General features: G+C 35.7%; 2 protein-coding genes across 7 annotated transcripts in view; one reads left to right on the plus strand and one right to left on the minus strand.

The window, feature by feature from the left end:
• Positions 1–12,868, minus strand: part of LOC128890201 (dual specificity calcium/calmodulin-dependent 3',5'-cyclic nucleotide phosphodiesterase 1-like) — a 106,080-nt gene that overhangs the window by 22,709 nt on the left and 70,503 nt on the right. For both annotated transcript variants that reach the window (XM_054148480.1, XM_054148479.1), the window contains exon 2: positions 114–269. In XM_054148480.1, the coding sequence (XP_054004455.1) occupies positions 114–269 (156 nt within the window). The remainder of the gene's footprint in view (positions 1–113; positions 270–12,868) is intronic.
• Positions 1–12,868, plus strand: part of LOC128890203 (alpha-glucosidase-like) — a 41,149-nt gene that overhangs the window by 10,568 nt on the left and 17,713 nt on the right. Inside the window, exon 1 of one of the 5 annotated variants that reach the window (XM_054148482.1) lies at positions 10,364–10,510. The exons of 1 other annotated variant lie outside the window; for it this stretch is intronic. The gene's annotated coding sequence lies outside the window, so the exon portion shown is untranslated. Of the gene's footprint in view, positions 1–10,363; positions 10,511–12,635; positions 12,652–12,734 lie in introns of those variants that run through there. 3 more of the 5 variants (XM_054148485.1, XM_054148483.1, XR_008460585.1) reach the window with 3 other exon arrangements.

Below are 12,868 nucleotides of genomic sequence, written 5' to 3' on the forward strand. Positions count from 1 at the left end.
TCTTCTAACAGTCTTTTAAAAATCGTTAGCTTATCAAGGTGTATTATTTTTGTCGAATCGAAGGAAGGCAAGATGCTATATTTATTATTAATTATAATAGGCCAATTTCTTACTTGGTAATTGGCCATTTCGACCAGGCGAGGAAGGATTGTGCGACAGAGACGATGTTGTACCAGTGCAGCTCGTTGTTGCGTTAACGTTTGGAGATGCACCAGGTGAGGACACTGCGGTATCGTCTCTCGTGATCCTTCGATCTGGGGGAGATGCAACTGCAATCAAAAAGAAAAATAAATTACCCTTGGTATTCGTTCAAACTGATATTCAAAAAGAACAAATATTTCTTTATATTTTATTAGTTTGTCTGGAAAGTCCGTGCCGATTTTTGGTAGGTGGTATACGTCTGTTTATATTGGAATGGTTGAAAACAATTAACATGGGTGCGTCCCTTAAAAGGTGGAAAGATCGTGGAACAAAATGGTATTTATATAATTCAATAAATATATATCAAAATTCAAATGTGCCTTTGAATTTTTCTTAAAAATTGGTACGAATTTTCTGGACAATCCAACATCCATTACAAACTTACATCCATTAAAAACTATGCTTCATTTTTGCTTTATTTTATTCGTACTCCATTGTCGAATATTTTTGGATAATTGAATATTTTAATTGATTATCTTTAACACTAGGCTTACAAAGATTAGTTTTTCTCCATCTCAAATTTTTACAAGGTTTTAAAATATAAGGTCTAAAATAAAAAGACGAGTGTGTATTGAAATTCATTTTTGTTCGAGCCTCTCAATTAATTTTAGTAAATCCACTTCACTTGTTAAAGCATGTAACTTGTAAGCATTATATCAGATAAACCTCCTGTATAGCCTAGTGTTAATAAATTAACATCTCTAGTTTCTCACTTAAAGTAAACATTTTGTGTCTTCTCTTTCACATTATTTTATTTTATTCGCAGCCTATATATTTTCGTCTTAATCGACCTTTAGTGTGTTCGACCAGTCTCTACGGGACTTGTTAAGTGAACGTCCACTCGACAAAGGGGGTGCGGTGGCTAATGAGAACATTTATCTTCAGAATTCAAATCGCATGCCGGAAGTAAGAGGGCTAGTATCGTCGCACGAATGATTACAGACCCTGATACGATATCGCGGTTCTTCAACGTGTATTTCAGGATTAAAAAAAAATATCTATAAAGCACGATCGTTCCGAGCCACTGCTTGACGCCATCAAGGAAATGAAAATCTACGGTCATTTGTAGTCAACTTGGAGTGTATTAGGAGGTGTCTTATTTCCCCAGTTCTCACGTCGTTATGCTTGCAACGCGACTAATCAAGCTAAGTGTTACTATTTCGAACCAAAGGAGCTTGAAACGTGGTTATCATCGCGACTACTTTCCCTCAAATTAATCGTAATCATATGTGAGAATGATCGGCACCTCGATTACATTTTAAACTTTTGCTCTTAATATTAGCCACGTGCTTGTTTTAATTTCACGCGTAAAATCATTTATCGAACCATTTAATTTTACTAAGTAGTTACATAAAGTAGGTTACAATTTACTAACTTTTATGTATAACAGTATAATATGTACATATATGTACATATAATATGTATAAGAGTATATTTCAGTGATAATATGTATAAGAGTATACATGTTATCACTGAAAAATTTCAGTGATATATTATCATATTATCACTGGTTAAATTTCTTATATACATATATATATGTACATATACTATGTATAACAGTATAATATGTATATATATGTAATATAATGTATAATTAAATTTTACCTATTTTTTAATCCGTTAATCGGTAACGTAAACTTTCGCAATTGATTCAGTATTTGTTTCGATAAAACCTCTCGTAGAGTTGTATAGCGAAGGAAATTGTAATCCACGCCCTCTCTAGAAGGTCAATTTAGTCATCCATTAACGATTAGTTTAATCGCCAATCCCCACGAGCGATTAACGATTACTCCAATTGTAATCGTCGATCAGCTCGATGAAATTTTCTCCAACATCGGATCGAATTCTGTTAACTCGTTCTTCAGTCGGGGGTTGCTGAACCGAATGGGTTAATTAGAGGGTCTCAAGTTAGAGGGTTACTGTCTGCTATAGTCGTGTTGTCGCCTAACAATGTAGACGCCTTCAGCCCCCAACCCCTCTGTAAGTGACGCAAGGACGACGAAGGAATCGTGTTTCATCCTAGATCTATTAGTAACTCGACGAGAACATGCGTCTAACAGCCATTTAAATAATGCATTTGTTCGAGTGAAAGAGGCTCACGCAGACCTATTGTATCACCCCTCGAGTCGATCTGTTTCTCTTACGCGCGATAGCATACTTGTTTTGCGAATAAAGACAGAGAAACGAAGCCTTCGATTGACATCGATTTTTTGGATTTTTATCCAATAAAATCTTAGAAATTTATTGACGACGTTTATCAAACGATGTTTTCTTCTTTTTTTCACAAGGAAATATATCATTCTGCACCTCGAGTTTTAATTTTTTCAGAGAATAGCGAGTAAGCTAAAACCAACTAAAATAATTTATTTTTTAGTCTTCGTTCGAAACATTTAGTTCCATTTGTGCCGCTCGAATAATTTCAATCTCTTTTTTCCCCTAAACGCATAAATCTCATTAAACGCGTGTTATGTGTTCGCGAGTGTCATTGCTAATGGTGAAGTACGCATCAGTGACATGCCTTTGCGAGGGAGGGGTACACAACGTTATATGAAAATGCACTTGGTTATTAAATTTCTTCGTAGCTGGGAAAATTCAATTCCTGGAAACGTGAGCTCAGAGGAATCTCGTAAAAAGCTGGATTTTAAAAGTGCCCTGATCCGCGATCATTTTTCTTTTTTTTTTTTTAACCTTTTCGAAACGTTAATTAACAATAACCGAGGCGGAAAACGAAGTACCAGAAATATTTAACTTTAACTTGTTGTTTCGAGTAAAATATCAATTCAGCATGATTCCAAATCGTTTATTAGAAGATTATTATTTCAATATGTAATATCTGTTGAAATTGAAAACGTATGTCGGTTAGTTATCCGTGTACATAATTTTTACGTTAACTTATACTTCGATTATCATCTGTGATTACTTAGATATCATTGTTAGCAGAGTGAATAGTCATACGAGCGATATGTACTGTGCCGACTTCAGAATGACATATGAAGCTTCCTCAAGGGGATATTTTTGACATTATTCAGTTAGCGTTCTTTAACATAAGATTTAATCAATTTAAGGCGTCTGGCCACCCTGAGCGCTCGCCAGATGGGTACTATTCTTAAAAAATTCATAAAAGCGAAAGTATAGAAAAAAATATTTTTATGTTTTAACACATACTAAGAACGGTTTAATGAACACGTGAAAAATTTTTTGAGATAACAAAAAAAAAATGGCGGCGGTTCGAACATTTTGGTGAAGGCCTTCGGCACGAAACGCGCGTGGGCTGTACCATCATTATATTCTTTAGGTTGCACGTGAAAAAGATAAAAAAAATATTAGATTGTTTCTGAAGTTTGTCGCAAGAGAGTAGCAATTGGATTTTTTTTTTTACCATTAAGAAAATTATGGTGAGTCGAAGAAATTTTTTTTTTATTTTTCACCGAAGTTTCGCGAGAAAAATCGTCAATAAAAAAAAAAACTAATCAAGTAATCGCAAAAATCGATTGCTACTCTTCAGATAACAAGATTTACGTTACGAAATTTACGTTGTACCATTTCGAAAAATGTAGTTTCGAGATAATCCCAAAAGAAAGTAAACGTGCAGTCCAATTGCTCTGAAATTTGTACACACTACTTTTAGATACATTATCTGAAGAATAGCAATGGATTTTTACGATTACTTGATTAATTTTTTTTCAAGAATAGTACCCATCTGGTGAGTGCTCAGGGTGGCCAGACGCCTTAACAAAAAGAGACTTGAAAATTGTTTTCTAATCCAACTTTCTAAAGATACACCACGTTTTCGATCTTTTAGAAACAAAACTGAATAATGTTGAAGGTGTTACAATGACTCTTGAGGGTTTGGTAAACATACATTATTTTCCCAAGGCCCTAATAAATAATTGTTTAAGACGCAGAATGTATCCCTAGACACGCGACACCCATCGATCGTCTCGCGCAAGTTTCGCAGGGTGGACGCTAGAAATTGTGTTATCATCCCTTTGTTCGCCAGTTTAATGGTTCACCATCAATCGGATTTATGTTCCTCCCATGCGACGAACGTCTCGTAAAAGGTGGAATTTTCAAGATCCGCGAAACGTGCATGGATTTTTATTACCGAAATGAAATTTTATTGTTCAATATGAACAAGAATTTTTATGGAGCGCAAAAACCTGGCGAACGATATCCAAAATATTTTATCAAATCGTTAACGATTCTCTTGGTTATTAAATTTCGTTAATATAGACCAAATTGATGTATTAGGTTGTCCCGAAAGTTTCTTTCGCGAGTTGCACTCAATTATCTTATGTGATCGTGTTTATGTAAATAGACGATCTAATTTCATAGACATTCATGTTGTAACAATAATGGAGCAAAATGAATCGTGCACAATTGAGAAATGTAACATAAAACATAAAATATTGTGTATGAATTAATTATTAATAAAACGAAAGAAACTTTTGGGACAACCTAATATTTTTCATGATCTTTTTTGGAGCCAATTTATTTAACGTAAACTTTAAAAATTTGATACATTTATTTATACATGTACGCTCACTTTCGTTACTATGTAGGCACTTATCACCTTTAATAAATAATTGATATACACCATAAATTATTACTATAGCAGTTTGTGGGGCTACATTTTATTTTACATGTGTATATAGTAACATTTAGTAATACGAATTCGTATAATATATGAGAGAAATTATAGGATTGTTCATATAGAAAATATTAGATTAAAATTCCAACATCTGATACATAACATTAGACATAAAATATAGTGTATGCATTACTTATTAATAAAGCGACAGAAACTTTTGGGACAACCTAATACAAAAAATTTGAGAATTATTCACAGGATTATGAATACCTACTTATTCTTGCGTATTTTTGTTTTTTTTTTGCGTATATCGAAAATCTTATTCAAAATCGAAAGCCGAGAATACAGTTTTTTCAATATCTCTTCAGGAGTCTTTTTGTAACGCGTCGAATTAATCCAATACTCCTGTTCTTGTCGCGTATGTGTGTCACCGCTGCGGCTATTATTACCGTCTGAACAAATTTTTACCTTTTGGTTACATTCCGTCCCCGATGGAAAAAATCTACGCGGAGTATCGCAGCGACATACCGATACGCGTGACGTATCGAAAATCTATATCGCCAACGTTTCATTTCGAATACGAATCTCAACAAATACGAGCACAATATTGGAGCAAAGCTCCCGACGTGATATAATATTTTATTTACATATTATATTCATATTTAATAAATAGGATTTGTGATTTTGTTGCTAACAGTTACTAAACTATTCATATCGATATTAATTTTATTCGTGAAACAAGCTTTAAGTTATTGTAAATCAATGGTCTGCGAAATAAATATTTGATCATTTTTTGTTGTTGTTATATTGGTTAATTTACTTAAAATTTGAACACGAATAACATTAAAAATGTCGACAAAATCGAAATTCAAGTTTCGAATTGTTATCATTTTTCGAACCATTCCATGTTTAGATTTTATTTTGCTTCGTGCTACACGTATACCAACGGAGATGCCTTTTCATTTTTTTGTTTCAGACGAGCAGAACAACCAGGTTCGTGTCAGTCAGTAAGGCAATTTTTTTTTTAAAGAAAAAGCAAAATATATCTCGTACAAAATTGTTAAAATTATTCAAGAAAGTCTTTGGAGTTGTTCGAGAGAATTTCGCAAACTGGCCGACAAAATGGACTTAAAGATGAAAACACCCTTTTAATTGAATTTAAAGCGAGAAACAGGTCAAATTAAAACGAACTCTGTGGTTTACTGATCGTTCATTAATTGAGCTTTATCGACCAATAACTGCACCACGGAAAGTGGTCCGCGTTTATTGTCAATACTGGCGGAAACTAGATATTCGATTTTGAACGAGCAATTATAATCGAGTTTACGATGTTGCGGAACGAACGCGAAATCCATAGATCACCACCACGCTAACTACGAGCTATGAATGCCAACGATATGACAATGGTCAGCCCTCCATTGGCGACCTTGTTCTGTTCCAGTGGACGGCTCGATCGCTATTCCGTGGTATTCGCGGAAACTCCGGGTAATAAAAGTTGTAATGAGAAACTTAACTCGATAAAGGGCAAAGTTGAAATGCAGAAATTTGTTTCAACTCCCCGAAGGGTCTTCGCGAGAACCTCTACGTCGCGTTTTACCTCGTCCTTACCGTTGAATATGCAGTCGGAGATAAATAAATTCAACTTTTGTCTTGTGCAATTTATAATAAAAGTGTGACGAAGTTGGCGAGGTTCGATGGTAATTTATTCGTTGACAGGCACTTTAAATAAATAGCTCTGATCGTTTTGCAAGTGAAATGATTAGAAAAATGTTAAAATATTTTTAGAGTAGGTCTAATATACAGTTGGAAAATTGTATTTAATATAAAACGATACATTTGGTGTATTATTTAAGATAAGAACGTTCTTTAACCTCTTGAGGGATATCGACGTAAACGTATACGTTCGTTTTTATGTTAAAATTATCATTATTTAATATCGCAATACCTTTTAGAATTAAAAAATCATGCTATATTGAAGCGAGACATCATATTTGTATATTGAAATCGATTTATAGATAAAAATTGGCACTTTGTATGCACAAAAAATATTATTTAAAATTGATCTCTCAAGAGGTTAAAAAATAACAGCTTAAAAAAAATTCGATCGTTTCTTACGAATGTGCCATTTTAGTTTCTATATAAATTCGTTTTCATTAGAATCCACACGCAGTGCGTCCTACTACTTGCAGTATGTCGTAACATTTGAACGGAGACTCGCATCAGCATTTGCACTTGCACGATAACGAAGTAGTAAAGCATCGCAAGGCTTCGTTTCTTTCTCGTCCAGTCGCTAACTGTAATTTAAGGCCCCATTAAAAATCGCTTCCAGTAAAATTATACCCTACTGGGATTGTACGGGTCTCGCGTGGACAAAAGGTTAAATGGCCTTCTTGAGGGTCCGGCGCGTGGAAGTTGTAATAGCATTTCCTGCTTTCGAAACTTTCATGACGTTTGACAGTAGCACCACGGTACACTCGGAGCAGAATTAATTAGGCGTAAAATTTATTTGCTTCATTAGTTCACCCATTTGTAACCATTTCGCCGCACTTCGCCCGTTTCTTTGGAATTCGAACTTGAAGATAAGTAGATTTAATTCACGAAAACCTTGAATTCACAATTGGATCGATAAAATTTAATTCACTTGTCGAAACGCTGATTAATTTTTGCTACTTCTTCACTTCGAAGTCCCGACACTAGAAGTAACTTAATTTAATGCTGTGCGACCTATTACTCCCACAATTTTTTTATTCTTCGCCACGAAGATTGTTTCTGTATTTTTGCAGATGGAAGGAAACCAGCTGATCAGTTTTACGAGGAACCTTGTAATTTTTCACAGTACTTTAGAACAATATTTCTCACCATCTTCCCTTTTGCATTATGTTTGTCTTCACCAGTGTTCACGATCTTCTCCTCAATTATCTTTGAGCTCTAATTGAAATTCTCCCCGCAACAACGGAAACTTAAGGAGGCGAGCTCAAAGGTTCGAAGGATTCCCAGCGAGGGAACAAACAATTTACGCGCGCGAACGCTTTGATGAATGAAATTTTCTCCGGGATTACTCGTATCTCTAAAGGCGAGTTTTGATCGCGAATATCATACGTTAGACTTCATCTTCGTTACGCAACGCACTCGTGTAATAGTAGCTACGAAATATGAGGAGAGTTTGGGAACATCGTCGGGATGATTAACTTTTTATCGATTCGTTGCACGGGGAAGGATGACTATCAACTTTTATTCTGTTCTGTTATCCATCAACGCTGCACGCGATGAATATTTAATCCGCAGCGTAAGTGAACGTTCTCTGCATCGTTCTTGCCGAGATTAGGCTGCTTTCCTTGCTTAAAGGGCAATTGGTTCATGTTTCTAATATGATGAACGAAAAAAAATAACGCAAATTAGTGCATGCTCCGTTAGTATTTTTTGATGTACTAGTAGATGTAAGTTTCGTGATATCGTAGATGGAATTTGTTTATTTCCAATGGAATTTAATAGAAAGGAAGCAATTTATTTCATTTGATTGACGTTGATGGATGGAATTCATATATGTCTTTCTTTTTCTATTTTCAAAATTCTAGAACTTTGCTAGGTATGCTCACCAACGCTGGCTTTTAAATTCAATTGAGACGTGTTATTTAGTCTATGTAATTTTTTTAAATTAATATATTAATTTCCAAGAAAATAAAGAAACTAATAGCTTCCCCTGTTTGAGTATTAGAAGTAGATTGATCAGATTATTATTCATCCAAATTGAAGAAAGTTGGCATACAGATTTCTTCGAATGAAATTAGAGCAGGATCCCTGAAAATTAATAAAAATCGAAGCAGATAAACATGATAGGCACTTGACAAACGTCCATCATGCTCGTTGCGCCATCCAATATGCAGACTTAAACGTTGTTTATCGCGTTGAACGCGCTAAAGTGGCTTGCTACAATATTGGAGCACTTGAACGAAGAGTAATGCGTGCTGCGAGGAGACGGTTAAAGTTGCGGGCAAGTAAATATCGTCGAATAATAACAAGATTTCAGCGTTGACCCCCAAACAACATTACGAGTTGCGATCGTTTCAGTAGCTAACAGTAATTCAGCAGTATATTCAGTAGCGAGGGATAATTTACAGGTGACGCGACGGAATTTACTACCCAGGTCCATAAATGTAAAGAAAACAGATCCTATTGACACATCGAACAGCTCCGTCAGTTTTAAACGAGCCATCTGCTTTCCAAACAGCTCCCTGCAATGTTTCATTTATAAGTCACGAACGGATGAACTCTGCGTGTGTGTATAATTATTAAGCAACTGTTGCATTTTTTAAGTAAAAATTTTTCTGAATCTTTTTAGTCGAAACGGTTAATGTAATATCGTACGTAATTTTTAAATAAATGGAACAGGGCACTTGTGAATTTATCAAAATTTTGTTTATACATGTATAGAGAAATGTAGAAAATTGGAACAGTTTGTGTCGATTATTTAGCACGCAGAAAAATCATGAAAATTGTCTCGGAACATGTGAAAATAAGTACTCCCGCAAACGTGCAAAGATTTAAGAATCAGCCTAATTCCAGATTCCTGATATGGTCGATCGTTGTTTTAGTTTCCAATCGAATAACAGAGATCGTCGAGAGGAGCTGGTTCGAAGGATCCAGAGTGCTTTCGTCCAGAAAGATCAGGTGTGTGCCTCGCCTGCAGATGGCCACTCGTAATCCACCCTATCGAATTCCGTTCTCTTATCGTTCTAGTAGGCGACTCCGTTATCCAACGATCGTCTAGAACGGAGTATCGCTGGAAATCCACCGACGAAGATCGTATCGAGGGCTATAAACCCGAGCTGGGGAATGTGCAACGCGACTCGGAAGATTGAAAATGTTTCCCCGGCGTTCGTGTCGACGAGTTTGCCCGGATGTTCGAATTCAAAGGATATCGTCAACATCCTGCGGATTCCAGGCGATGTCAAGCTGCGTTTAACCCTTTGGACGACATTTTCTTCAGGGCCAACTCGCGAGCACTGGAGAACTTGTTGTAGGTGGGGTAAAATCATTTTGACGAGAAATGATTCCATGACAATGTTGTATTTGAATATTTTATGTGCATTTTGAAGGACATTTTGAAGAACTCTTTTAATATTAACCTCTCAGACTTTTGCACAGGAGATTTGGCCTTGTACTAATGTCAAACCAAACAACCTTCTCATAATTAATGTAAAACGTATGAAAATATTATATTTTGATATTCCATGCACATTTTGAAGCCCAGTCCTTTCTAACAAGCTCCATATCTTTCGTACAGATGCACTGGGCCTCCAACGAAACCAATCAGCTAAGCCGAAATTATTTTAAAGAGTGTCTGAATTTGTTCCTTATAAATTTTTTATGCATTCATGAATTTCACAAAATTCTTCAGAATTCACAGTTGCTGCAGTTCGATGGACAATTGCATCTACCGTCGAAGATTTATCATTGCAGTATCGCAGGGTTGCGTGCAGCGACGCGACGTTCTGCTAAATTAGCTCTCTGCTGGCGCAGTTCGATTAAACAAACACCACAGGCTAGAGCCAAGGTAAATAAATTACAGCCACGTTGTTGACTTCTCCTTTCGTCACGCCAGTTGAATCTCTGTTCCTCGTACGCATCGAGTCGTGGCTGTGACGTTCACCTCGTGTTTGGCGCAACTGAGTTGTCAGGGAGAAAAAAAAACAAATAAAATGGAATGCTGCTGATAAGGTGGGTAAATGTTTTACGCTGGTGAAACGTGGAATGAAGTGTGTCTCCGAATGGTTCAATTACGTGTACCACGAAAGTATATACTAGTAATAGATTAAAAGAGTATGATTCATTGTCGAGATTTCGATGCGACGGGTACCTATGTACCTAATGAATTGAAATGAAAACTAATTATCGAAAGGAAGATTGAGGTGTACCTCGATACGAAAGATCGTAATCGACTTTCGGTAGCTTGTGATCGTGGGCGTCCATCGCGAAAGTGATATACGCACTGATAACAGATTTCTATCAAACAGTGATTGATGGATACGCGTGGTTTTTAAGATTAGCCTAGATTTTATATACAGATATGGTAAATAGGTATTAACTCCGAGATTTCCTGTACGTAAATTTTCCATTCCATAGAAAAATATGGATAATGGTTAATTTTAATAAATATTTGGGACGAATATTGTGCCCTAATTATCATTGTTTTACTTTTATTTTTTTTTTGTAAGCTATGATATTAAAATACAAGTAACGTTATATGCAAATCTAACCACTGAAAACTGATACTTTCGATTTTTCACTAAAGGAATTCGGTTAAAAAAATAAATTTTTTGAGTTAACCCAGTCTGTTGTTCATGGAAAATTTTATAAAATCTGCCTTGGCCATCGAGGTATTACAGTACCGGATAATTGAAGATAAAATCACCCGAATGGCTGATGTAACCATCTCAATAACTATATCCACAAGTTTTAAAGCACCTACTTCTGCTGGATAAGATCGTGTAGAACACTTTTGCATGGATCGCTTTTTCTTTACAATTTCAAATTGCAAATGAATGCCATCCTCTACTCTGTATCACTGCGACACATTGTGTCATAGTGGCAGATTTAGATTTGAATGCATCGTTATATTGACTTTACAGTTATAGGTTACTAAAGGGTAAAAAAAAGACGATACTAACATACATTTCCGTGATGTACAGATCGTGTACAAGGTCAAGTAGGAAGTGAATTTTTTATAAAAAATAAATATCATCGTTCTTTTTATTAGTGCAACGTGTTGACAGTTGAAAGCACAACGAACGCAATATATATTTTTAAATACATATTTAATATTATGTATTTCTGCGCATGATTGATGTTAAAAAATTTTGAATTTTGTCAAAAACGTATCTGTACACTTAAGCACGTAGTTGGCGAGTGGGAAGCTATAGTCAGGAAAGTTTGCAAGCAACTGGAAACATAAATTACTCGGCACAGTTCGTATTTCTTCTACTCGCGGTATCATATTCTCATTAACTCACGCCTGGTCTTTGTTTCTGCGTGGAATACAATTCGAGCCAAACAAACTACAGCGTACAGCATGTGTGCTATGTTGTTATTATTATGCGTGGAGTTATAAAGAGATAGAGGAAGGCAATGCGTATGTTCAATTAAGATAGACAAAGGAAAGCCAGGAGTTTTAATTTCCATACAATGTCGACAATTATTAAAATATCTTGGAAATTTCATTGATAAAATTTTTGCTTCATTCTCTAGTTCCAGGGCCAAATAGTATACCAAACAGTTAAGCATTGCCTTAGCTTCAGTATCAGTATTTACTATCGAGTGTTGATTTATTTAAAATCATTCATTATTAGTTAAATAAAGCCATGATCATGAAGTCTAGCTTGAAGAAAATTCTAGCTTTATAATCATAAAAAAACCTATAATTCCTCATAGAAAAATTCATTTCGCGAATAATCTTGATTCTGAAACGACTAACGTTTCAAATTTGAATACATGAAATCTGATAATAAATCTCTGTAAACTCAGTGTTAATAACGCTCAGAACCCTTAAACCCTGTGCCTGGAGGAATCCGAAAGAACATCGTTTCATTTTCGTTAGGCGAGATCCAGATATTGAACGACCCGATAAAATGTCGAGGAATGGAATATTTAATCGTCGATTATCAGCCGCGCCAAAATCACGTATGTACAATGTACATCGATAACAGGGCATCTGTGGAAAAGCAGATGGTGGTAGTTCGATAAAGTTCGATTAGCGTTCGCATAGAAACACTAGACTGAGTGCGTTGGTCGAATTACACAATGCGGCTATAAAAGGGGAAAAGTGTCATCAGATTTCGCAGCAGTTGATGTTACTGCGTTAGGTAACCGACGAATATCTGAACTAATCGCGGGGCTGAACGCTGGCAGCAACTAGACGACTAAAAATTACCTGGTGGCCGTCGTCCAAGCGCGCGAATAGTCGTTGATCAAAACCGCGACAGTTAGAACCAATTAGAGACAGTTACAGTTTCTTGGAGCCACTTTTATCTTGTTTCGTCTTCCAGTAAAATTGTGAACTCGGAAATTTTTGGATCAACC

This window comes from Hylaeus anthracinus, unplaced genomic scaffold (assembly GCF_026225885.1).
Source record: "Hylaeus anthracinus isolate JK02 unplaced genomic scaffold, UHH_iyHylAnth1.0_haploid 12000, whole genome shotgun sequence".
Lineage (NCBI taxonomy): Eukaryota > Metazoa > Arthropoda > Insecta > Hymenoptera > Colletidae > Hylaeus > Hylaeus anthracinus.